This window comes from Coregonus clupeaformis, chromosome 29 (assembly GCF_020615455.1).
Source record: "Coregonus clupeaformis isolate EN_2021a chromosome 29, ASM2061545v1, whole genome shotgun sequence".
Lineage (NCBI taxonomy): Eukaryota > Metazoa > Chordata > Actinopteri > Salmoniformes > Salmonidae > Coregonus > Coregonus clupeaformis.
The window spans coordinates 36,279,019-36,306,742 of record NC_059220.1 but is presented as its reverse complement, the minus strand read 5'-3'; the positions used below and the strand labels follow the sequence as shown (position 1 = coordinate 36,306,742).

At 44.9% G+C, this 27,724-nt stretch overlaps 1 protein-coding gene and 1 long non-coding RNA gene across 2 annotated transcripts; both read right to left on the bottom strand.

The window, feature by feature from the left end:
- Positions 1-15,534: 15,534 nt before the first annotated feature.
- On the bottom strand, positions 15,535-17,878 carry LOC121544408. The gene is made up of 5 exons (XM_045209013.1): positions 17,233-17,878; positions 16,309-16,526; positions 16,147-16,203; positions 15,942-16,042; positions 15,535-15,839 (listed from the first exon to the last, which is right to left on the bottom strand). The coding sequence occupies exons 1-5, from the start codon at positions 17,480-17,482 to the stop codon at positions 15,797-15,799; spliced, it is 669 nt and encodes a 222-aa protein (XP_045064948.1). The 5' UTR covers positions 17,483-17,878; the 3' UTR covers positions 15,535-15,796.
- A 45-nt stretch (positions 17,879-17,923) lies between these two features.
- Positions 17,924-19,724, bottom strand: LOC123482203. The gene is made up of 3 exons (XR_006657596.1): positions 19,657-19,724; positions 19,387-19,492; positions 17,924-17,960 (listed from the first exon to the last, which is right to left on the bottom strand). It is a non-coding gene; the product is annotated as an uncharacterized LOC123482203 (long non-coding RNA).
- Between the last annotated feature and the right edge of the window lie 8,000 nt (positions 19,725-27,724).

The window sequence follows — 27,724 nt, the reverse complement described above, 5'->3', positions numbered from 1 at the left end:
TAACCCAACGAGAGGAGGTCACATGTGTTTCCCTAAAAGCTGTCTGGGTTTAAACATCTTACATTTTGCATGACATTTTAGTCATTTAGCAGACGCTCTTATCCAGAGCATACATGTGCATACATTTTCCATCTTCTATTGTACAGAACGTGAATAGCTTAATCAATTGATAGTGACAGAATTAGATTACTTCCAAAGCAAAGTCCAAGTTTTGTCTCCTCGGCTATAGAAGGTTGTAGCTCAGCCTCTGAATGTCAAAGAAATGGAATAATGATATTCCCATATGCATCAGAGTCACGTCTTTCCCGGGTAGGCCTATTTTACAGCTTGTTTCTAGCATAAAGTATCGCGGACCAAAGCGCTGTTATAGATCATTTTATATAATCGGATCCGTTTTATTTTCTTCAAAATCTTAAGCTAACAATGGGTAGGCCTGTAGTTCTTGCCAATTTCTTTAAGAAAATGTAGGCCTATGGCATACCCTCTTGTACCCACTAAATTCAAGTCTTTGTTTTATCTTAACAGCCCTTCATTGGCACGGAGGTGGGCTATTTAAAGAGTGCATGGCGGGTGGAGGAATTGATCGACAAATCTATTGATATAGCAGCCTATAGCAAATTTGCATACTTTCAGCACCATAAACTGTCCATTTCCGATTGATGGTGCCATGGCTGCTGCTTCAAGTTTCAGCAACACAATGTAAGTTACTCAAATCTGGCTTATTGTGAGTTAAATAACTCTGATAAATACATCATGGGCAAGAAACATATTGTTTTTAATCAAATCAATTATAGTAGTAGCAACCTATCAAAGTTGACCTCCGGTCCTCCTTCTCATCTTCAAGCACTCCTTCTCAAACTGAACAGAACATAGGCTAGTCCGCGTGTAAGATAGTGCATGTTTTGGACTAGGCCTAAAAAATTAAAACATGTGTAAGAAGCCTTTGACTCGACTCCTGAACTGCCATTCGTTAGGCAGCACACAAATACGTTTTTGATCAGCAAGAGCAGAGCAGGCCAGGGGTCAGGGTTGAAATATCCATTGCAGTGTGTAATGCAGTTTAATGCAGATGAGGGGCAGCATCGGGCACATATCGATATATAGCCTAATAAGCAACTAATTCTAAAACACTGAAAAATATAGACATTTCATCAATTACAAATTACATGACCCTCCCATGGACAAGATGAAAAAAAAACACTAAACCCTCCCCTTGACTGAAATTGAAAAAACATGACCCTCCCCCATTTTCCTCCAGGTAACCATTGTGCAAATGTCGACCCATCCCTAATGTTTGGCCTAATAACCTGCATGCTTTCACAAGTCGTATTGGGAAGACCATATATCGTCTTATGACTCCAAGTTTACTTCGATATGATGGTTATTATATAAAAATTATATTACGCAAAAAAGATCCCAACATGTTCGAACGAACAAATTGTCTGTCGACATTTTGAAAATTGTACCGGCATTTCCTATTTCCATCAACCCCATCGTGAATTTGACATGGGTCAGGTAATTCATCCGCATAAAATGGTTGGACGGAAACCTGGTTAATGACATATCTGAACAAGACTATAAACTTGAAATATAATTAGATCATGGGTGTGTGTCTGTTTGATTGAGCACTTGCTATTGTGCAATTAGGCATCATCATTGTCATCCTCCATATGTCCAACAAAGAGGTCAATTACATTTTACATTATTTAGCAGACGCTCTTATCCAGAGCGACTTACAGGAGCAATTAGGGTTAAGTGCCTTGCTCAAGGGCACAGCGACAGATTTTCCACCTAGTTGGCTCGGGGATTAGAACCAGCGACCTCTCGGTTACTGGCACAATGCTCTTAACCACTAAGCTACCTGCCGCCTGAGCAGCTTTAAATTATACTGAACAAAAATATAAATGCAACATGCAACAATTTCAAAGATTTTACTGAGTTACAGTTCATATAAGGAAATCAGTTAATTGAAATAAACAGTGGTGTAAAGTACTTAAGTAAAAATACTTAAAAGTACTAATTAAGTCGTTTTTTTGTGTATCTGTACTTTACTTTACTATTTATATTTTTGACTACTTTTACTTTTACTTCACTACATTCCTAAAGAAAAGAATGTACTTTTTACTCCACACATTTTCCCCTGACACCCAAAAGTACTCTTTACATTTTGAATGCTTAGCAGGACAGGAAAAGGGTCAAATTCACACAATTATCAAGAGAACATCCCTGGTCGCCCCTACTGCCTCTGATCTGGCGGACTCACTAAACACACATGCTTCATTTGTAAATGATGTCTGAGTGTTGGAGTGTGCCCCTGGCTTTCAATTAAAAAAAAAAAGAAAATTGTGCCGTCTGGTTTGCTTAATATAAGGGATTTGAAATGATTTGTACATTTACTTTTGATACTTAAGTATATTTGAGCAATTACATTTAGTTACAATACTTAAGTATATTTAAAACCAAATACTTTTTGACTTTTACTCAAGTAGTATTTTACTGGGTGACTTTCACTTTTACTTGAGTCATTTTCTATTAAGGTATCTTTACTTTTACTCAAGTATGAGCATTGGCTACTTTTTTTTTTCACCACTGGAAATAAATTCACTAGGCCCTAATCTATGGATTTCACATGACTGGGAATACAGATATGCATTTGTTTGTCACAGATACCTTTAAAAAAAAAGTGGATCAGAAAACCAGTCAGTTTCTGGTGTGACCACCATTTGCCTAATGCAGCACGACACATCTCCTTTGCATAGAGTTGATCAGGTTGTTGATTGTGGCCTGTGGAATGTTGTCCCACTCTTCTTCAATGGCTGTGCGAAGCTGCTGGATATTGGCGGGACCTGGAACATGCTGTCGTAGATGTCGATCCAGAGCATCCCAAACATGCTCAATGGGTGACATTTCTGGTGAGAATGCAGGCCATGGAAGAACTGGGACATTTTCAGAATTGCATCATGGGCTGTGCATTATCATGCTGAAATATGAGGTGATGGTGTCGGATGAATGGCAAGACAATGGACTTCAGGATCTTGTCACGGAATCACTGTGCATTCAAATTGCCATCGATAAAATGCAATTGTGTTCGTTGTCTGTAGCTTATACCTGCCCATACCATAACCCCACCGCTACCATGGGGCACTCTGTTGACATCAGCAAACCGCTCGCCCACACGATGCCATACATATGGTCTGCGGTTGTGAGGCTGGCTTACCTGGTTAAATAAAGGTGAAATAAAAAATAAAAAAAACATATGGTCTGCGGTTGTGAGGCCGGTTGGACGTATTGCAAATTCTCTAAAACGTCATTGGAGTCGGCTTATGGTAGAGAAATGAACATTTAATTATCTGGCAACAGCTCTGGTTAACATTCCTGCAGTCAGCATGCCAATTGCACGCTCACTAAAAACTTGAGACATCTGTGGCATTGTTTTGTGTGACAAAACGGCACATTTTAGAGTGGCCTTTTATTGTCCCCAGCACAAGTTGCACCTGTGTAATGATCATGCTGTTTAATCAGCTTCTTGATATGCCACACCTGTCAGGTGAATGGATTATCTTGGGAAAGGAGAAATGCTCACTAACAGGAATGTAAACAAATTTGTGCACATCATTTGAGAGAAATAAGCTTTTTGTTTGTATGGAACATTTCTGAGATATTTTATTTCAGCTCATGAAACATGGGACCAACACTTTACATGTTGCGTTTATATTATTGTTCAGTGGAGAATATAATTGAATAACAATATACTCTATTCTATCCTATCGTCATTATTCTACCTACCTCCAACAAAAACATATATTCCTCCAGCAGCTTTATAATATAGTAAATACAATCAATACACTATTGTATTCCATCATCATTATCCTCCCTACCTACCTCCAACAAAGAGGTAGATTCCTCCAGCAGCTTTGATCTTCTAGGAGGAATCACACTCTATGAGGAAGGCAGTGTTATTATTCAGAATATGGGTGTTCTCCGATTTGATGTCAACGTGCTTGAAGAAGTTATTCCAGATGAAGTAATGGCAGCTCTCTGGGTGATTCCTATGAATACCTGCATAGTTTGTCGAGAATGTCAGAGGTGACAGTACATTTCTGAAGGAAAAAACGAACTTATGTGGTCAATCTCTATGGTATGACACTGGATGTTTTTAGGAAAGGATCTGAAGATTCTAAAACACCCCCCTTTTATGCTGCAACTTCTATAGTTTTAAGAGTACAGTAGAAAACAGCTGTAAGCAGCTGCAATGAGGAGCTGTATTAAAAATATGATTAAATGATGTTCTGTTAGCAGTTAAAAAACACTAATACTTCCAGCAACAGTGTTAGTATTGTGTTGTTGTTGCTGTTTTTTACAGGGGACTATAACAAAAAAACTCATTATGTCACGCCCTGGCTCTGGGACTCTATATGTTGAGCCAGGGTGTGTTCTTTCTGTTGTGTTTATTTCTATGTTGGCCAGAGTGACTCCCAATCAGAGGCATCGAGTGTCAGCTGTCGTTGGTTGTCTCTGATTGGGAGCCATATTTAAACTGTCTGTTTTCCCTTTGTGTTTGTGGGTTCTTGTTCCGTGTTGGTCATTGTTACCGTGGACTTCACGAGTCTTTTGTTGTTTTGTTGATTGTTGTCTATTATCACTAATGATAATAAAGTTTAAACATGTTCGTTCATCACGCTGCGCCTTGGTCTATTCCCTACGACGATCGTGACAGAAGAACCCACCATAAAAGGACCAAGCAGCGTGTCCAGGAGCAGGCAGACTGGAAGCGCCGGGAAAGGAGATGGAGAGGTTGGCGATGGCCCAGGTGGGCAAATCGTGGTCCTGGGAGGACATGCTCGGGGGCAAGGGACCTTGGGCTAGGATTAAGGCCCTGGCGAGAGAGGAGCAGCGGCGTCAGCAGTGTCATCGTCGGACGGACGAGAGGCAACCCCAAAACATTTTTAGGGGGGGGCACACGGCATGGGCGGCTGGGCAGCAGGAGGCTGCCACAGGGCGATTTGGAGAGGAGGCCACCGGGTTAGGGGGGCCAGAAGGCAGGTTGGCGGAGCCTGGATGGAGAGCGGAACCAACTTCCCGTACTCAGGCATGGCAGCATGGGACGGGGCAGGTTCCGCAGTATGCGGAGCGGCGTACTGTGCCACGAGTGGTCCGGCATAGTCCTGTACGTCCTGTGCGAGCACCCCGCACGTGTCGTGCGAAGGGGGGTATGCAGCCAGGAAGGAGTGTGCCGGCTCAACGCTCGTGGTCTCCAATGCCTCTCCGCGGTCCCGGATATCCTGCTCCAGTGTCACGTGCTGTTATGCCAGTACGGGTACACAGCCCTGTACGTCCTGTGCGGATGCCTCACACAGAGTGTGTGAGGGTAGGCATTCAGCCAGGACGGGTTGTGGCCGCTCTTCACTCCAGGTCTCCTATCCGTCTCCACAGCCCGGTTCGGCCTGTCCCTGCTCCACGCACCAAGCCTACGGTGTGGTCGCCAGCCCGGTCCGGCCTGTCCCTGCTCCACGCACCAAGCCTACGGTGTGCGTCGCCAGCCCAGTCCGGCCTGTCCCTGTCCTCGCACCAAGCCTACGGTGTGCGTCGCCAGCCCAGTCCGGCCTGTCCCTGCTCCACGCACCAAGCCTACGGTGTGCGCCGCCAGCCCGGTCCGGCCTGTCCCTGCTCCACGCACCAAGCCTACGGTGTGCGTCGCCAGCCCGGTCCGGCCTGTCCCTGCTCCACGCACCAAGCCTACGGTGTGCGTCGCCAGCCCGGTCCGGCCTGTCCCTGCTCCTCGCACCAAGCCTACGGTGTGCGTCGCCAGCCCAGTCCGGCCTGTCCCTGCTCCACGCACCAAGCCTACGGTGTGCGCCGCCAGCCCGGTCCGGCCTGTCCCTACCCACGCACCAAGCCAGGGGTGCGAGTCGTCAGCCCGGTCCGGCCTGTTCCTACTCCACGCACCCAAGCCAGGGGTGCGCATCGTCAGCCCGGTCCGGCCCGCTCGGCTCCACGCACCAAGCCAGGGGTGCGCGTCGCCAGCCCGGCCCGGCCTGTTCCTGCTACTCGCACTAAGCCAGGGGTGCGAGTCGTCAGCCTGGTAAGGCCCGTTCCTCCTCCACGCACCAAGCCAGGGGTGCGCGTCGTCAGCCTGGTAAGGCCCGTTCCTCCTCCACGCACCAAGCCAGGGGTGCGCGTCGTCAGTCCAGCACAACCCGTGCCTGGGTCACCGGTGCCTGGTAAGGTACCGGTCAACTGCTCCACTCACGGAGCTGAAGCTAACCGCTCCTGCTGCGTCCAGTTCAGCTCCAGCCAGCGGGGCCAGACTGGACCAGGGGCGCTATGGGGGGTTTATTGGAGGGTGGTGGGCAAGGCCGGAGCCAGAACCGCCGCCGAGGAGGAATGCCCACCCAGCCCTCCCTGTTTTGTTCAAGTTGAGGAGCGGTCGCAGTCCGCGCCTTTAGGGGGGTACTGTCACGCCCTGGCTCTGGGACTCTATATGTTGAGCCAGGGTGTGTTCTTTTCTGTTGTGTTTATTTCTATGTTGGCCAGAGTGACTCCCAATCAGAGGCAACGAGTGTCAGCTGTCGTTGGTTGTCTCTGATTGGGAGCCATATTTAAACTGTCTGTTTTCCCTTTGTGTTTGTGGGTTCTTGTTCCGTGTTGGTCATTGTTACCGTGGACTTCACGAGTCGTTTGTTGTTTTGTTGATTGTTGTCTATTATCACTAATGATAATAAAGTTTAAACATGTTCGTTTCATCACGCTGCGCCTTGGTCTATTCCCTACGACGATCGTGACATTATCATTATAGTATGCAAAATCATACAGTAAATCGATATTTGTTAATTGATTCCTATAATATATTGTTTCTATTATATGTTGAAGTAATTTAAAACACCATTTTTTGGTGGTTTTAAAACAGAAAAACGTCCTGTTAACAGCCAAGTAAAATTTATTTTGAAAAACATCTGTATGATCACGTGACCTTAATGTAGCTAGTTTCACAATTCTGCACAGTAGCTAGCTATACATGGTAATGGCGCCCGCGTTGAACTCTAGCAAAAGACAATTATCTAGCTAGCTAGACTAGTTCAGAAGACTTTAGTGTTTTTAAAAGACACAGGCCTACACACTAAAATATTTCTGGGTTTTAGACATTTGTCTTCAACAACAAAAGGGATTGGAAGAAAATCTGATTATTATGACAGGGCCGAAGAAGAGTCGCAACGGAGAAGACATCACCGCATTTTATTCTAACTACGCTGCCAGTTGGTAGAATGGGCGGATTAGCTCACAAGCACAACTGAGCAGTACATTTAGCTAAATCGTCTTGTACCTAACGTTAGCTACTGTACCTAACTATTTTAGTTAGGTAGCCAACATTAGTTAGGCGGCTAATGTTAGTATAATGCAACCTCATGCAAGGTTTTGATTCACCCGTCTCATAATCATAACGTCAATGTAAGACATATAGCAAGTGTCATCAGTGACTTAGCTAGTGTAGTGTGCAAGTTATTTCACAAGTTTTTCCCCACATTTTCCACCAAACAGACAATTGACCTGAACAACACTTTTACTTTAGATGCGCTTCAGTTTGCTGCAACTAACGTGATGTCTGTGCTTTGGTAGTCTCGCGTTGCCATACCTCCAAAATCACGTTGTTGTCACGCCTCCGTTTTAGGGAACGCCTCTATCACACCGACCGTGTCGTTCAATTTTGGTTACACCAGAAGTACATTCATTTCCAATGGAACGCTGCTTTTGCCTTGCAGCATTGCGTTTCATGCCTCGATCACACTGATAGTGTTTTTGGCGCACACATGACGCAGCATCATCTGGATATGTGTGCAACAAAAGTTCAACATTCACCTTCTGCTACCATTTCTGTCTAGCCGTGTTCACATACGGTTTGATGCATACAGTTTGATAAATCTAACACAGAATGCACTGCAACTGCCTCTGCAACACAATGCTGCAAGGCAAACACAGCGTTCCATTAGAAAATAATGTACTTCTGGTGTACCAAAATGCAAGGCACTGTTGGTGTGATCGAGGCGTCAGAGGCAGTTGTAGTGCATTCTGTGTGGTGCATACATTGGATTTTTCGAACATACAGTTGAAGTCGGAAGTTTACATACACCTTAGCCAACTACTTTTAAACTCAGTTTTCACAATTCCTGACATTTAATCCTAGTAAATATTCCCTGTCTCAGGTCAGTTAGGATCACCACTTTATTTTATGAATGTGAAATAAATGTGAATAATAGTAGAGTGATTTATTTCAGCTTTTATTTCTTTCATCACATTCCCAGTGGGTCAGAAGTTTACATACACTCAATTAGTATTTGGTAGCATTACATTTTAGTCATTTAGCAGACACTCTTATCCAGAGCGACTTACAGTTAGTGAGTGCATACATTTTTCATACAGCATTTTTTTTTAAAAATGGGGGGGTGGTTTGGGGTAAGGGGGGTAGAAGGATTACTTTATCCTATCCCAGGTATTCCTTAAAGAGGTGGGGTTTCAAATGTCTCCGGAAGGTGGTGAGTGACTCCGCTGTCCTGGCGTCGTGAGGGAGCTTGTTCCACCATTGGGGTGCCAGAGCAGCGAACAGTTTTGACTGGGCTGAGCGGGAACTATGCTTCCGCAGAGGTAGGGGAGCCAGCAGGCCAGAGGTGGATGAACGCATTGCCCTCGTTTGGGTGTAGGGACTGATCAGAGCCTGAAGGTACAGAGGTGCCGTTCCCCTCACAGCTCCGTAGGCAAGCACCATGGTCTTGTAGCAGATGTGAGCTTCAACTGGAAGCCAGTGGAGTGTGCGGAGGAGCGGGGTGACGTGAGAGAACTTGGGAAGGTTGAACACCAGACGGGCTGCGGCATTCTGGATGAGTTGTAGGGGTTTAATGGCACAGGCAGGGAGCCCAGCCAACAGCGAGTTGCAGTAATCCAGACGGGAGATGACAAGTGCCTGGATTAGGACCTGTGCCGCTTCCTGTGTAAGGCAGGGTCGTACTCTCCGAATGTTGTAGAGCATGAACCTACAGGATCGGGTCACCGCCTTGATGTTAGCGGAGAACGACAGGGTGTTGTCCAGGGTCACGCCAAGGCTCTTCGCACTCTGGGAGGAGGACACAACGGGAGTTGTCAACCGTGATGGTGAGATCATGGAACAGGCAGTCCTTCCCCGGGAGGAAGAGCAGCTCCGTCTTGCCAAGGTTCAGCTTGAGGTGGTGATCCGTCATCCATACTGATATGTCTGCCAGACATGCAGAGATGCGATTCGCCACCTGGTTATCAGAAGGGGGAAAGGAGAAGATTAGTTGTGTGTCGTCAGCGTAGCAATGATAGGAGAGGCCATGTGAGGATATGACAGAGCCAAGTGACTTGGTGTATAGCGAGAATAGGAGAGGGCCTAGAACTGAGCCCTTGGGGACACCAGTGGTGAGAGCACGTGGTGCGGAGACAGCTTCTCGCCACGCCACTTGGTAGGAGCGACCGGTCAGGTAGGACGCAATCCAAGAGTGAGCCGCGCCGGAGATGCCCAGCTCGGAGAGGGTGGAGAGGAGGATCTGATGGCTCACAGTTTCAAAGGGCAGACAGGTCTAGAAGGACAAGAGCAGAGGAGAGAGAGTTAGCTTTAGCAGTGCGGAGAGCCTCCGTGACACAGAGAAGAGCAGTCTCAGTTGAATGACCAGTCTTGAAACCTGACTGGTTTGGATCAAGAAGGTCATTCTGAGAGAGATAGCAAGAGAGTTGGCTAAAGACGGCACACTCAATAGTTTTGGAGAGAAAAGAGAGAAGGGATACTGGTCTGTAGTTGTTGACATCAGAGGGATCGAGTGTTGGTTTTTTTGAGAAGGGGTGCAACTCTCGCTCTCTTGAAGACGGAAGGGACATAGCCAGCGGTCAAGGATGAGTTGATCAGCGAGGTGAGGTAAGGGAGAAGGTCACCGGAGATGGTCTGGAGAAGAGAGGAGGGGATAGGGTCAAGCGGGCAGGTTGTTGGGCGGCCTGCCGTCACAAGTCGCAAGATTTTATCTGGAGAGAGAGGGGAGAAAGAAGTCAAAGCATAGGGTAGGGCAGTGTGAGCAGGACCAGCAGTGTCATTTGACTTAACAAACGAGGATCGGATGTCGTCAACCTTCTTTTCAAAATGGTTGATGAAGTCATCCACAGAGAGGGAGGATGGGGGCAGGGGGGATTCAGCAGGGAGGAGAATGTGGCAAAGAGCTTCCTAGGGTTAGAGGCAGATGCTTGGAATTTAGAGTGGTAGAAAGTGGCCTTAGCAGCAGAAACAGATGAAGAAAATGTAGAGAGGAGGGAGTGAAAAGATGCCAGGTCCGCAGGGAGTCTAGTTTTCTTCCATTTCCTCTCAGCTGCCCGGAGCTCTGTTCTGGGAGCTCGCAATGAGTCATCAAGCCACGGAGCTGGAGGGGTGGACCGAGCCGGCCGGGAGGATAGGGGACATAGAGAGTCAAAGGATGCAGAAAGGGAGGAGAGGAGGATTGAGGAGGCAGAATCAGGAGATTGGAGGGAGAAGGCTTGAGCAGAGGGAAGAGATGATAGGATGGAAGAGGAGAGAGTAGCGGGAGAGAGAGAGCGAAGGTTGCGACGGCGCATTACCATCTGTGTAGGGGCAGAGTGAGTAGTGTTGGAGGAGAGGGAGAGAGAAAAAGGATACAAAGTAGTGGTCGGAGACTTGGAGGGGAGTTGCAGTGAGATTAGTAGAACAACAGCATCTAGTAAAGATGAGGTCAAGCGTATTGCCTGCCTTGTGAGTAGGGGGGGACGGTGAGCGGGTGAGGTCAAAAGAGGAGAGGAGTGGAAAGAAGGAGGCAGAGAGAAATGAGTCAAATGTAGACGTAGGGAGGTTGAAATCCCCCAGAACTGTGAGGGGTGAGCCATCCTCAGGATACTGTGACAAGTAAACATCTTATCCCCTTTACTTTTGGTTTTGCGGTCGGCGCAGGGTCAATTTAGAAAAATCATGGGTGTTGTGTCATGATATTTTCATCTGATTGTCAAACAAATCACTTCAAAAAGTAGGCTACCTGCGCAGGTCGATCCACCATAATAATTCCATAATAATGTAGCCTACTATAATTAATTTACTATAATTTACTATTAGCTACTTTCACCCCTAATTTAGTTTCTGCTTATAATATTATAATTTACGAAAATGGATAGGCCGTTTGTTTGTCAACTATAGTTTGATACTACATGCAGCTGCTCTTCTGTCATAACTTGTTGCCCCAGAAGACTAAATAAAGTAGTGCTCGAATATAATTAATACATTAGTAATCTAGTTAACACCGGTAAAGTTGTCTGTTTTGTTTAGGGACCGGGGAGAAAACACAATAACTCCAAAACAGTGGAAAGCTTGGTGCTGTGCAAAATGTCCAAATGTCATCAGTTTTACCGGTTTTAAGGAATGAAAAGCTGAGAAAACGACGAAACAAGACTTCAGTTCATCTTGGGTGCATATTTTATGTTGTTGAAATACTGTCTGCTTGCATAAAACTTTCAAAGATAACACATTACACGCACATTTGCATTTATTCAAGAGATGCTGAAAGAAAGAAATCATATTTCTCCACTCCTGTTCCCGAGACAAAATTAACATTTGTTGTATAATTTCAATGCAAGAAATTCATAATTCTGCAGGAGTTCATATTATGCTACGTGAAAGGTTCAATGGTGGAAAAAGTACACAATTGTCATAATGACTCAAGTAACAGTGAAAGTCACCCAGTAAAATACTACTTGAGTAAAAGTCTAAAAGTATTTGGTTTTAAATATACTTAAGTATCAAAAGTAAATACAGAACAATTTTCTTGTTTTTTTTTTAATTTACAGATAGCCAGTGGCACACTCCAACACTCAGACATCATTACAAACAAAGCATGTGTGTTTAATGAGTCCACCAGATCAGAGGCAGTAGGGATGAACACCTGTTCTCTTGATAGAGGCATGTTCCAGTGTAGCTCAGTTGGTAGAGCATGGAACGTGCAACGTCAGGATTGTGGATTCGATTCCCACGTGGGACTAGCTCGAGCAAAGTATGAAAATAAATGCACTCACTACTGTAAGTCGCTCTAGATAAAAATGACTGAAATGTAAATGAATTGGACACTTTTCCTGTCCTGCTAAGCATTCAAAATGTAATGAGTACTTTTGCATGTCAGGGAAAATGTATGTAGTAAAAAGTACATTATTTTCTTAAGGAATGTAGTGAAGTAAAAGTTGTAAAAAAAAAATAGCAATATTAAAGAAAAGTACAGATACCCCCAAAAACTGTAAAAATACTTAAAAGTACTATTTAAGTACTTTACACCACTGGAGAGGTTATAGGCCTACAGTCAGTGTCCGTATTTCAGTTACTATTCCATTTAACCCATATGAGTTTAAATGAGGAATATTCTGTTTATTGATGGAGCAGGCAAACTCATGAGTGGGTGTCACGCCCTGGCTCTGGGGACTCTAGTATGTTGAGCCAGGGTGTGAGTTTTCATTTGTTTTTGTTCTAGTTTTGTATTTCTATGTTGGCCAGTGTGGTTCTCAATCAGAGGCAACGTGTATCAGCTGTTGCTTGTTGTCTCTGATTGGGAACCATACTTAAGCAGCCAGTTTTCCCACAGTGTTTGTGGGATCTTGTTCCAGTGTGGTTTGTGTTAAACCGAGGACGTCACGTTATCGTTTGTTGTTTTTGTTCGTGTTATCATTATTTAATAAATATGTTCACCTTTCACGCTGCGCCTTGGTCCTCTGTTCCCGACGATCGTGACAGAAGATCCCACCAACTGGACCAAGCAGCGTGTCCAGGAGCCAGCGCCAGTGGTATCGCTAAAGGACATCAACCTCGGCTGGGCCTGGCCCACGGGGAGGAGAGACCCCCAGAAAATGTTTAGTTGGGGGCTCACGCCGTGGACGACGGGGCAGCAGGAGGCAGCGATAGAGCGGTCCAGCGGGTTTGCAGAGGAGGCCGCCAGGTTAAGGGGGCCACTGGTCACAGAGGAGAGGGAAAGTGTAGAGGCACGGCGAGAGGTACTGGGGTGTGTTACCAGTCCGGTCCGGCCCGTTCCTGATCCCTGCGTAGGGCCAGTGGTGTGTGTGTCCCCAGTACGGTCCGGCCTGTTCCTGTTCCTCGCATCGAGCCTGTGGTGCGCGTCGTCAGCCCGGCCCGGCCTGTTCCTGCTCCACGCACCAAGCCTATAGTGCGCATCGTCAGCCCGGCCCGGCCTGTTCCTGCTCCACGCACCAAGCCTATGGTGCGCATCGTCAGCCCGGTTCGGCCTGTTCCTGCTCCCCACACCAAGCCAGTGGTGTGCGTCGTCAGTCCGGCACAGCCCGTGCCTGTTCCACCGGTGCCTTGTCCGGCACCGGTCAGCTGCTCCACGCCGGAGCTAGAGCAATCCGGTGTTCAGTCCAGCTCCAGCCAGCAGGGTCAGACCGGACCAGGGGTACTTTGGGGGGTTGGAGTGGGAATCATGTCCGGAGCCGGATCTGCCGCCAAGGCGGAGTGCCCACCCGGTCCCTCCCCTGTGGTGTTTGGTTGGCACGGTCGGAGTCCGCGCCTTTGGGGGGGGGGGTACTGTCATGCCCTGGCTCTGGGGACTCTAGTATGTTGAGCCAGGGTGTGAGTTTTCATTTGTTTTTGATCTAGTTTTGTATTTCTATGTTGGCCAGTGTGGTTCTCAATCAGAGGCAACGGGTATCAGCTGTTGCTTGTTGTCTCTGATTGGGAACCATACTTAAGCAGCCAGTTTTCCCACAGTGTTTGTGGGATCTTGTTCCAGTGTGGTTTGTGTTAGACCGAGGACGTCACGCTATCGTTTGTTGTTTTTGTTCGTGTTATCATTATTTAATAAATATGTTCACCTTTCACGCTGCGCCTTGGTCCTCTATTCCCGACGATCGTGACAGTGGGATATCAAAGGTGCATGCAAACAGTTTATCCCGAATAAGACCTTAAGCTGGATATGAGCAACTATTTGGAAAACTGTGCACATTTAAACGTGGTCAGTGTCAGTCATTATTTTGATGTATGGATGATTATGGTCAGAGTCTTATATTGATACTATGTTGAGAAGGGATCTGATAGCTGTTACATGTAAAGGTTTTTGTAATGACATATAATAAAAATAAAAAATAATTGAAAGATGACCTTCAGCTTTTCAACAGAAAATATTCTTATGAGAATACATGCAACAGTGAGCTCACAATGTTAAAAGCCCAGTGCAGTCAAAATCAAATCAAATGTTATTGGTCACATACACGTTTAACAGATATTATTGCGGGTGTAGCGAAATGCTTGTGTTTCTAGCTCCCAACAGTGCAGTAATATCTAACAAATAATATCTAGCAATTTCACAACAATAAATTAAAGTTTTTCCTGTGTTTTGTATCATATTGTACAACAGCTAATGAAACTAACACTGTAAAAGTTATTTCCTGATAGTTGCTGGTTGAAAATACAATCTACACAGGACCTTCTAATCAGCAGGTTTTGCATGGTTGGAGTTTTGGCTTGCCTGGTGACATCACCAGGTGATATAGGTTTATATAGACCAATAACAAAGAGCGTTCCAAACCTCTACCAATAACAGCTAGTTTTCAGATTAAATATTACCCCCCTCCCAACTCAGACCACTCCCAGATAGTCCTAGCAAAATTCTTGCCTGAGAAAGTTTATTTTACTAAAAAACTATTTGTTTCTTTTTGACCATTTTAATTGTAAACTATTACAGTAAGATACTTAATTGTTACCCAGAAATGATTTGATATTGAGATAAGAATGGCTGCATTGGGCCTTTAATGATCTCTAAAATGTCTTTGGATGCATTTTCTGGGAATCAGACTCACTGTAATTTATTAATCTCACATAAATTTACTGCAGTGTTTGTATTGACCTGCTGTGTGTTATAAATTTGAAAAATGAATAAAAACAAATGGCCATATACACCAATGCTTGTGCTGTGACAGACTGGAGATTCAAATTCTCACAGTCATCTTTCAATGCTCAGTGCTATTCGGAATCCTTGGGACGTCCTTACTCTAAACCTTAACCCTTACACTAACCTTAAACATAACCCTTACCTAACCCTAACCATTTTACATTTCAACTTCAATGGGGTAAGGACGTCCCAAGGAACCTGGATTGCACGGACCATCTCTCAATTGTGCTCACTCGCCTTGGCCTTTCAGCAATTAAAATCAACTGAGTTAACCTGTGTCTACAATCACCAACCATGTGCCCTCTGAATTAAATAATAATATTGTTTCCAGTCAAGCAGATGAGTTACATTTCCTGAATCAACCAATGAGACAATAAAACCAGTGTCATTAGATGGGTTTGTTGTGTGTCAAATATACTTGTCTGTACAGTATGTAACGTAAAGCAATGCGCAAGCAATGAGCATGGTAAATTATGATAGAACACATCAAATTAAATTGAACATGACGACCCGAAGGAGAGATATAATTAAAAGATGATCTTTTAATAAATGTTCAATGCTGACGTTTTTTTATGCTGAAAAATGTATGGTGAATTTGCCTGTTGGCCTGTTGGACAAAAAGAAAAATAGTTAACATCCGTGCTACTTCAGCCTTTTGCTATGTTAAAGTAAAAGCTCAGTTAATGATGAATGGATACATTTTGGAAGGATTTTCCAGATTCATACATCAGTAGGGTAGAGTGTCAGGTGGCACAATCATTGGTGCCATGAGGTCAAAGTGTGAGGGAGGGAGCAGGCCAGAGAGCTGTCGAGGAAGTGGTCCAGGCCCCTGGCTTGGAGGCTTTGAGTTGGTCCCATCAGTGTAATGCATTGTAGGGTATCTGCTGCCCCATAGACCTGCTGGTAGTGGGAAAGGTGTTAGCAGGGAGATCACCAGGGAAAGCTATGATTGGCTGACAGATTCTTGGAGTTAAACCACATGTAGTCTAAAACAATATTCACCTGCTTTCATGGAGTAAGGATTCACTCCTTTGGGGGACACTGCCAGGGTTCCCCTGAAATCCATACATCCCCATCGGTGGAGTTGGTGGTACAAGCTTGTTCTGTAAAACACATCAACACATTTTCTAAATTGTTAGTAACATTAGCACAGTTGAAATACAATGGTCTTTCACTGCTTTTTATTGAATGTAATTTAAGTGTATACCTCAGCCTTGGGCTCAGTTTTGTCAACCCATCTGTGCAGAGTTGGATCCCAGACAATCTGAGGAAGAAGATATTAGCAATGTGAAGCAAGCCAAAAATGAAAAATGAATAATCCACCCAATTGTCTCTACATAGAATATACTGTAAATAACAGGTTCCTTACAGATCTGTCTTTGTCCTCAGGTAGATGAACCTCCTTCTTATTAACTTTTCCACTCCCAAAGACCCAGCTGAGCCAGCTTCCACTGTTCTTGTGAACAGCAGGGGTCTCGGGCTCAGCCACCGGCCGGCTGCCAGTCTGGCACTGAGGGTTGGCCTCGGAGTGTTCTGGCTTGGTGATGGACATCATAGCAGGATGCTCAACATATCTAAGCCGGACATCTGTAATAAGTGGGAGAAGTCAGGCGACTCTGCTCATGTCACCATACAGAACAATCACTAGCTGACAGGTAGGAACGTCTTGCTCTGTTACAACCCAATCTTAACCTCCAAGCAGTCACAGGGATTACTGGAAGGTTCCTCAAGGATGCTGCGATCACATTTTTGTTGTTGTTTCAAAATCAACAAATCCCGGCATATTATGTGAGGGCTTGCAAATTTGCCAATCGCCGCATTATTTCAATGTAAATGTATTTCGGCATAAAACAGTCAAATCATCGCAATATTATCGCATAGAACTGACCCATTAACATATTACAAAAAGCACATTTACTGCATAATAAGGTTCAATCAAGCCACACGTCAACAAATGTTTCCCTTGTCAGCTCATTTTCGCAAGAATTGCCGCAGCAAAATCTAGCATATTTGCCTGCAAATATCACAAAAATCCCTGCGATATCCTGGAGAGATTGACTGGATTACGAAAATGTATAAACTCACTACTGTAAATCGCTCTGGATAAGAGTGTCTGCTAAATGACGAAAATGTAAATAGAAAATAGAGCTAAACCTGTTTTATGTAGAAAATGCATGAAAGTATTACAGCCATACACTCACATGAGCCATACATACACATTTGGTCTGTCACAACTTATTCCCACGCTATCACAATGGCAATGTCTTTACTTATAAGATAAGGCTTAAATGACCTCTTCTCTTGGAATAGAAATCCACAGGTGGAGTACACACTCCACCATCCCATTTCAACAGTGGTGCCAACATGGGGATGATGGGAGGTGGTTGTGGATGATTGTTTCCATTCTCCACAGGGACGCTGGCTGTGGGGAGGATCCCCTCCCTCTGTGCAGGAACACTGGCCTTTGGGAAGATCCACTCCCTGTGAGCAGGGACGCTGGCTGTTGGGAAGATTCCCTTCCTTTGCGCAGTGACACTGGCCATCAGGAGGATCAACTCCCTCTGTGTAGTGATGATGACAGCTGGGAGAATCCCTTCCCTCTGTGCAGGGACACTGGTTGATTGGAGGATCCCATCCCTCTGTGCAGGGATGAGGCCTGATGCTCGGAGGATCTCCTCCCTCTGTGCCGTGATGATGGCTGCTGGGAGAATCCCTTCCCTCTGTGCAGGGACACTGGTTTTTTGGAGGATCCCATCCCTCTGTGCAGGGATGAGGCCTGATGCTCGGAGGATCTCCTCCCTCTGTGCCGTGATGATGGCTGCTGGGAGAATCCCTTCCCTCTGTGCAGGGACACTGGTTGTTTGGAGGATCCCATCCCTCTGTGCAGGGATGAGGCCTGATGCTCGGAGGACCTCCTCCCTCTGCGCAGCAAAGTTGGCTTTTGGGAGGATCCCCTCCCCTGCCCAGCGATGTTGGATGTTTCCCCCCACTCTGTACAGCAACGTCGGCTGCTGGGATGATCTGCAGGTATAATATAGAACACATAGTAATTCCCTAAAATATCAACCACAATCTATAACATCATTGTCACATACACTGAGTGTGAAAAACATTAAGAACACCTGCTCTTTCCATGACATAGACTGACCAGGTGAAAGCTATAATCTCTTATTGATGTCACTTGTTAAATCCACTTCTCAGTGTAGATGAAGGGGAGGAGTGAGGTTAAAGAAGAATTTTTAAGCCTTGAGACAATTGAGACATGGATTGTGTATGTGTGCCATTCAGACGGTGAATGGGCAAGACAACATTTTTAAGAACCTTTGAATGGGGTATGGTAGTAGGTGCCAGGCGCACCGGTTTGTGTCAAGAACTGCAACGCTGCTGGGTTTTTTCACGCTGAACAGTTTTCCGTGTGTATCAAGATTGGTCCACCACCCAACTCAATATTAGAAAGCTGTTCTTAATGTTTTGTACACTCATTGTAGATCAATCCCAAACATGTACATTCATTTGTACGTGTACTGATACTGTAAATACACAAATTACATTAATGTTATCTACAATATATTATAATACCGTAAGCCTCTTTGCTGCGGGGGATCTCCTTCTACAATTTTGAGTGGATGTTCTTCATTTTAGGCATATTCCGCTGTGTTTTGTATTTTTGTTTATTTAAAAAAATATGTGTTTGGAATGGCACTCTTAACTACAGGAGATGATGCTGTCATAAAGCATTTGATGTAAGTATGTAGGACAATTACCCATAATGCTCACTGACTGAACATTTAAAATTACCATGGCAATTATTGACGCATTCACGTACTATCGGAAACTTGGAACCTCAGAGTTAAAATGAATATAAGTTATTTGCATAGAGTTTCCTATTGGTTGATTCTGATACTTCACACGTAAGAAAATTGGGATCAGAAATGTCAGAGTTTCCTAGTTCCGACTTGCACTTGAACGCGGCATATGGTGAGGGGCCTTCTATGATGTAGGGCAGGTCAGCAACCAAATTATTTTACTGTGCCCAGTCGCACACAGACTTTTATGGTCCCACACGTTGCCACCAATGGATTCAAAATGAGTAGCCTAACAATTATTTACATGGCCCCAGTTACATTTGCAACCAAATAATTTTTCTGAGAGAAATCAATAATAGTTGCACACAAATGGTAACAGTGAGCAATTCACAGTGAGCAATGAGCAAAATAACCATAGATGGGAAGTTGACAATAGCTTATTAGTAGCATAAATAAATTGTATTTCTATGGTTGCAGTCCTCAAAGATTGAATTGCATTGAACTGAATTAATCAGATCCAATGATTTACCGCCCGTAGGGTGGGGTACCGCTAGTCATCATTATTATAATCACCATCTCAATCATTATCACCATACCATCATATACTTATTCTTCTGTATCTCAGACTCATCTGGCACTACCTTAGATATGGCAGTCTGCAACTCAATACACTGCCCCTGCATGGTGTTCAGCTTCCCCTGCATGTGGTTAATCGACTGCTTAACATCGTTCAGCAGGATCTGAATCCTACAGGAAATCAGGTGGTTCAACATACTGAGGTGATGAGAGGCTTCAGACAATGCCCATTGGACCATCTTTAGGATTCTTTCTCACTTAACACCAATCTTATTAGGAATGGACCTTTGTGCAGAAGATGTTACTATAGTGTTATTTAGAAGAAAAAAGTGTACTTTGTCAGGTGCCGAAGGGATGACGGGATGTCTCCCTGCTCCAGTGAGCTCTGTTGGCAGGTCTTGTTCGCTGTTGGAGGAACGTGAGCCAAATTAGAGGAAAAATATCTATGGTTGTTCAGCAATGAAACATTCAAGGCATATGGGGGATTGTTCTTCCCTGGGAAAAGAATAACAACAGCTGGGGTTTACTCAAACTTTTAGATAAAGTGATACGGTACAATCTTTAAACCCATCAGAAGTGTAGTGCTTACCTCCATGAAAACATTTATTTTGGGCAACATTGTCCCAATTTTGACCACTAGATCCAACTTGTGATGCGCAGATCTTGATGAAACGGTCAAGTCAACATTTTGTTAGACATTTCAGAGATAACATTAACAATTGTACACGAGACAGTGCTTCCAGATATTGCAATCCCAGTTGGTCCTTCTGAGGTATGTAAAAAAATCTGGTGTGTGAGTACTCACATGAAAGGTATCCATGATTCTAGATTAAGTGATAACCATCAGATGGGTCAGCAATGGAATGATTGCAGGCTACTTTATGTCTTGGGCCTTTATGAATCATTGAAATACAAGTAATATTGTGAATTTGTAATGCATAACTGCCATGGTAATATGGAATATTCCATCAATGAGGGTTGCAGTGGCCATGCTGTTTTTGGACTATGAGACCCTGGGCTATATACTATGATGAGCAAATAACATGCATAGATTTTGCATTACCCATTGAACGAGTCAGTGTCAACTGATTATTCGCAAAAATAGCAACTTTATTTTCCTTCCTGGACACTGACTCGTGCAATGCGTAATGCATAATCTATGCTTGTTATTGTCTCATCAAAGTATATAGCCGAGGGTCTCATAGTCCTATAACAGCATTGGCCATTGGAATGATCAGTCAAAACAACTCACTTTTACGATAAATCACTTGACTTGAGTATTTTGAGTTCGGAACTAAAACATTAAAAGTAGGCTATAGCTTGACGCATATGCTTACCTTGGACAAGCGTATCCAAAAGGCCTATCCAGTCGTGCGTGAAGATACCGTTATGCAGATAAAAGCGCAGGACCGTTTGAGACACGCTCGGTAATGTGAATCTGTCACACTGACGTAAAAGCACATTTTAATTTATAATTCACACCGTTGAATGTCCTGCAAGCCAATCAGAATCGAGTTTTAAACAATAACGTGGGTTCCGTGGAACGTCACAAACATATTAGGCCACTTGCGTCACAGATTACAGTCAGTGAACATGGGTTTAATAGAATGACTTTGTTTTTCCCCAGAGGAAACTTCAGGGAAATCTTATTTGGCTATATGTATATGCACATCGTATTGAATTGAGATTACATTTACTGCACCACTGAAACTATGTAACCTAATCCTATGAGGATCATATGTCAAATGTCAGAATCATGGCACATGAAAACATAATGAAACTGACTTTGTAACAGTTGTTAAAGTACTTTGTGAATTTCACAATGTTCATATATTAATATAGCATGTTGATTTGTTATTATGCATGCCTGCATCCGGAGGCATTTGAAACCCCACCTCTTTAAGGAATACCTGGGATAGGATAAAGTAATCCTTCTACCCCCCCAAAAAAAATTGTAAAGTGGTTATCCCACTGGCTATAGGGTGAACGCACCAATTGGTGAGTCGCTCTGGATAAGAGCGTCTGCTAAATGACGTAAATGTGCCCTTGAGCAAGGCACCTAACCCTAATTGCTCCTGTAAGTCGCTCTGGATAAGAGCGTCTGCTAAATGACTAAAATGTAAATGTAAATGTAAATGAATAGGAGAGTGTGTATTTACGTTTTGCCCTGCGTGCTCAAATAATTTTGATGCACTATGAGAGGTAGGCACGCTTTTTCTGTCGTCTTTAGAAAAGTTAGATTCCTTCAAGCACAAAGTCATACACACAGTGTTTTGTTCATGAATAATGTTGTATATTTAGAGTTTACTCATGAGTGGATGGTATTGTTAAGATGCAATTGTAATTTTTAGGATGATATTAACATGGTTACTAGCTAGCTAAGGTATTGTATGTGTGAACATGGCTAGCTCCTCGACTGATACCAGTCCTTTGTATTGTGCGTCTATGTTGTAGAAAGAGGCGACAATGGGCAGAACATATTTGTGCTCTACAAATGTTTTGTCTTTTCTTTTGGATGCAGAGAGAATTCTGATTCATTAAAACATCCTGATCTCCGAAGTCCACGTCTATAGTCCCAATCAATCACACACAACGCAGAGATACAGCCGTGCAGTACAGTGCCGGTTATGGGTCCTTCTAGACCCGGATTCATCGTTCATCGACGTCAGCTCAATCACCGCGGCCCTGCTGCTCTAGAGACTCTGTTTACATCATTAAGGTACTCCTGCCGCCTTGTGGCAAAAAGCGGATCTGCAGTCTATATTCTCTCTTGTTTATTTCTTTTCTGAAAACGATGTATTGAGAGTGCTGTTTATGGTTAACTAATATAGAAGTGTGTTCATCAACAGAAATTTTAACATAACATTAGTGGTTTAGTGACATGGCATCTTTTAATGGTGATGATGAACCCAAATTCACTGCTGCGAGGGGGAGGTTTTTCTCATACCCTGATCAAACACCTGTAAAGCGTGTAGGTGCAGTAGGTTCCCCCATGTTTTGCTCCACTAAAAATACTGATGAAAGCCCTTCATCTAGTGTTAATCAAAATGCCCCTGTAGATGGTTTAGCTGAGCTGGTCACTCAGCTAGCCCAGGAAATAGGGAGCTCCATTAGGGAGGAAATACAGAGTGGCAGGTCCAGCACTCATGAGCCACCAGTAAGTACAGAAAAGATAAGTGATCATCACTCAGAGTCAGCAGGATATGTAGACCTCAGTAAAATGAAGTTCATCATGCAATCAGATGTAAAGGAACCTCCTACATATAGAGGAGATGGTACAGACAAATGCTCCATTCATGAATGGGAGGAGTTGATGAGAATATACTTGAGGAGGAAGAGATGTCCTGTTGGGGAACATTCGGATGAGATGATTAGTCGATTATCTGGCAAAGCAAGAGACATGGTAAAGATAAATTTACGCAATGAGACAACTGTTGATCCTAAAGAGAAGCCAGAGATTGTATTTGACATTCTGAAACATAATTTCAGGGAATTGGCCTACTCATGCATGCCTTTAGCTGATTTTTACAATACTAAACCTGTACCCGGAGAGGCTGTTATGGAGTATTGGGTTCGATTGAACAAGGCCGTAGATGTTGCTGACGAGGGTCTTAAGAGACAAGGTAAGAAGATTGACAGTTACAACTCAGATGTCGTCATGATGTTTGTAACATACTGCCCCGACCCCAAACTGGCAGCAGTATTCCAATACAAGTCTGCTGAGAAATGGACTGCGAGTGAAGTACAGGAGAGAATGTATGAACATGAACGCTGCTGAAAGGCCACCATGTGTCATTCTACCGCTGTATCCTCAAAGCAAGTAACAATACATCCCCAGACAACTCCATTTGAAGGCGGGGCCAATGCTGGTGCGTGCAGTGACACTTCTCTCACTCTCGCAGAGTGCAAGTATCGAGAGGCTCATTCACCTCCTTGAACGTACCTTAGAGAAGAGCATACCACCTGTTATGGTTTCACAGACACAGGCCAGGGCGCCATCTTTCCCCGCCCAGCCCTTCAGGCGTAGGGAATGCAGGGTTTGTGGCTCAACAGATCACTCCACTGTGATGCACTGTAGACATGAGAACCTGTGCTTCTGGTGCTTTTCCCCAGATCATTGGAAATCAAATTGTCCAAAACAGGGGGAACGCTATGCCAATCCCGGCGGTGAGAGACGCCCAACACAGCAGCAGAGAAACCCACTACAGCAGCAACCGTTAAACTGACACACCCACAGGTGAAGGGGGGAAATGTGGGTGTTCAACTGTCTACCCCCAGGAAAGAATCTGATGATCTTGAGAAAACATATGAGATGTTGTGCTCTGATGCGAAAGAAGGAGAGAAAATTGTTATGTTAGGTTCACAAGAGGTTGAGGCTTTTTCAGATTTGTTTTACACCTCTGTGTCTGTACATGGGAAAGTGCAGCTTAAGGGCATGCTTGACACTGGGTCTATGGCCTGTACATTGAGTGAACCTACTGAGCAGAGACTTTTGGAAGCAGGTGCCCTTCCTCAGCATTATCAGCCTCCTAAAGAGTTAGTGTTAGTGGGTTGTGGGGGGAAGAAGGCCTCACCAAAGTGTTTCTATGGGTTTGATGTTAAAGTGCCCACCCTAGTTGTTCCTGGACAGCGTGATGATCTTATCCTGGGATCGAACATCATTAAGCATCTATTGCATGAGATGAAGGGCACTGACGAATACTGGAAGCTAGTCAACAACATGGATGGCCAGACTCACTCACCAGAGGGTGAGCAGTTTCTGCAGATGATGACAAGTGTCACAAGATGGAAGGGACAGCATGTTGATGGCAAGATTAGGACCGTGAAGCTCACTCAAGCTGTGACTCTTTTTCCCAAGACTGAACACTTAGTTTGGGGTAAACTTCCTAAAAATGTGGCATTGTCTCCAGGCAGCACTGTAATAGTCGAGCCTACCAGGTCAAAGGTCATGCCCAGAAACATACTTGTGGGTAGAGTTATTACGCCCATGTGGGGAGATGGCTTGGTCCCTTTAAAGGTAGTAAACTGTTCAGATAAACATCTCACTCTAAGACGTAACATGAAGCTGGCCGATGTGTCTACATGCTTGGCTGTTGAGGATGCAACAATTTTTCAGGGCCTTCATGAGGTGAGGAAAACCCCAGTGGAACAGAAGCAGGATGACAATGGCTGCCACAACCTGAAACAAAGACTGTCTGATCTAGGATTAGGAGACATCGACATTGATGGATGCCAAGTGACTGACCAGTTGAAGGAGAAGGTTGTGAATACCATCACAAAATATGAAGACATCTTCTCAAGACATAATCTGGACTGCGGAGAAGCCAGGGGTTATGTTCACCGTATCCATCTGGTTGATGACAGACCCTTCCGCCTACCATACAGAAGGGTTCCGCCTGCTCATTACCTGAAGCTGAGGAAGGTATTAACAGATATGGAGGAAATAGGCCTTATACGCAAGTCGGTTAGAGAGTATGCCTCCCCTTTAGTCATGGTATGGAAGAAAGACTGGAGTCTGAGGTTATGCACTGACTTCAGGTGGATGAATGCACGAACGGTGAAGGACACTCATCCCCTTCCTCATCAAGCAGATTGCCTCGCAGCCCTTGGTGGCAGTGCATTTTTCAGCACCATGGACTTGACCTCAGGATTTTATAACATTCCAGTTCATGAAGAGGACAAGAAGTACACAGCCTTTACCACACCGATGGGACTTTGAGTACAATCGCATGCCACAAGGTCTGTGTAACAGCCCGGCCTCTTTCATGAGAATGATGTTAAGTATATTTGGGGACCTACATTTCTCAAATCTCCTTTGTTACCTAGATGACTTGTTGGTCTTTGCACCCACCGAGGAACTGGCTCTGCAGCGACTTGAAGTTGTGTTTAGCCGTCTAAGTGCCAACAATCTCAAACTAGCACCAAAGAAATGCCACTTCCTACGAAGAACAGTGAAATTCCTCGGACATATCATTAAAGAGGACGGTGTGTCAGTGGACGCTGAGAAGGTGGAGGCCATTGCCAAGATGAGCCAAGCTCAGCTATCTCCCGATTAGCGCAGTGGTCTAAGGCACTGCATCGCAGTGCTAGCTGTGCCATTAGAGATCCTGGTTCGAATCCAGCTCTGTTGTAGCCGGCCGCGACCGGGAGACCCATGGGGCGGTGCACAATTGGTCCAGCGTCATCCAGGGTTGTAGCTCAGTTGGTAGAGCATGGCGTTTGCAACGCCAGGGTTGTGGGTTTGATTCCCATGGGGGGCCAGTATGAAAAAAATATATATAATAATAATGTATGCACTCACTAACTGTAAGTCGCTCTGGATAAGAGTGTCTGCTAAATGACTAAAATGTAAATGTGTACTCCCTCTCCTTCTTGGGGATGGTATTATATTACCATCACTTCATTCCTGATTGTTCTTCCATAGCCAAGCCTTTGTTTGCACTCACTGGGGGTCAAAAGAGAAGAGGAAGAGATGCGAGGAAGAAGGGCAACAGTGGGATTTTCCGGAAGCTGACGCTATCGGATTGGACTGAGGAGTGTGTCATTGCATTCCAGAAGCTGAAGGATGCTCTTCTGAATTGTGTCATGCTGGCTCACCCTGATTTTGAGAGGCCGTACATTCTCTTCACTGACACTTCTTTGGATGGTCTCGGGGCTGTGCTTTGTCAAGTGCCTGAAGGTGAAGATAAAGCAAGGCCCATAGCATTCGCGAGCAAGACCCTGAGTAAGTCGCAGAGAAGGGATCCGGCACACAGACTTGAATTTCTAGCACTGAAATGGAGCGTGTGTGAGAAATTCAGTCACTGGCTTAAGGGGCACGAGTTCACTGTCTGGACAGATAGTAACCCGTTAACGTACATCATGACAAAACCCAAGCTGGACGCTTGCGAGCAAAGATGGGTTGCCAAGCTTGTGCCGTACAACTTCGATTGAAGTGTATCCCAGGCAGCAAGAATACAGTTGCAGATGCACTGAGCCGCGACCCCTTCGCAGTGACTGCCGCGTGGAGACTGATGAGGGAGTCCTACCTAGCACTTCTGTCTGAGGCTGAGAGATAACCTCCTTGACCACTGCTGAAGTGAAAGCTATATGTCAGCTCCATATCGACTGGGAATGTTCAACGGAGATGCAAGCAATCCAGCTTGGTTCCAACATCCAACAGCTGCTTTCTCCTGGTATTGACACTTTGCCTGAACTCTCGCATGAGGAACTTCGAGGTCTCCAGCTGCCAGACTCTGTGGTTTCCAAGGTCATCCCTTTCGTCTTCAATAAGAAACGGCCCACCAGACGAGACCGATATGATGTTTCTTCTAAAGTGTTGTTGCTGATGAAGCAGTCCCACAACAACACTTAAGAAGAAACATCATATCGGTCTCGTCTGGTGGGCCGTTTCTTATTGAAGACGAAAGGGATGACCTTGGAAACCACAGAGTCTTGCAGCTGGAGACCTCGAAGTTCCTCATGCGAGAGCTTGATCCTAAGAGAGGGAGTTCTGTATCGTGTCATTAAGGAGAGTCACACAAACCGGAGAAAATTCCAGTATGTCTTACCAGAGGTGTTGCGACTCAAAGCAATGACCGGCATTCACGACCTTGCAGGACATCAAGGCCAGGCTAGAACTCTAGCCCTGGCAAGACAGAGGTTTCTCTGGCTTGCAATGGAGAGAGACATCAAGAAGTATGTACGCTGCTGCCAGAGATGCGTTCTAGCAAAGACTCCAGAGCCAGCGGCTAGAGCCCCGTTAGAGAGCATCAAAACCTGCTCTCCCGTGGAGTTTGTTTGTTTGGATTTTTGAACAGCGGAAGACAGTAAGAAGAACTCAGTTGACGTTCTGGTGGTGACTGACCACTTCACTAAACTTGCCCGTGCATGGCCATGCAGAAACCAGACAGCCAAGCAAGTAGCTCGTAAACTGTGGGATCATGTCTTCTGTGTCTATGGATTTGCTGCAAGGATCCATTCGGATCAGGGCGCGAATTTCGAGAGCGAGTTAATAGCAGAATTGCTTAAGCTCTCTGGTGTCCAAAAGTCAAGAACCACGGCATATCACCCTATGGGGAATGGAGAGACTGAACGCTTCAACAGGACTTTAGGCAGCATGCTCAGGAGTCTACCCCTGAAAACCAAGGAACATTGGCCTGAACAAATCCAGTCATTGACATTCACCTATAATGCCACTGTTCACGAGACCACGGGCTATGCTCCATTCTTTCTCATGTTTGGTAGGGTCCCTCGGCTACCAGTGAATGTGATGTTCCACAATGTCTTGGACGACTCCAGTGTTGTGGATTGCAACAAGTATGTCGAGACGCTGATCACTGGGCTGAAGGAAGCTATGAGTGTTGCCCAAAGGCACACTGACAAGCAACAGAGACGACAAGGTCGGGAGTACGACAAGGTCGG

Bases quoted from the DNA above. Each gene is read 5' to 3' on its own strand.
- LOC121544408 (XM_045209013.1), bottom strand. From the start codon at position 17,482: ATGGCCAGTGTCACTGCGCAAAGGAAGGGAATCTTCCCAACAGCCAGC. The intron at 16,527-17,232 runs GTCATTTAAGCC...CACTTATTACAG, and splicing joins TTTCTATTCCAAGAGAAGAG to ATGTCCGGCTTAGATATGTT. The intron at 15,840-15,941 runs GTGAATATTGTT...TCCCACTACCAG, and splicing joins TCCTTACTCCATGAAAGCAG to CAGGTCTATGGGGCAGCAGA.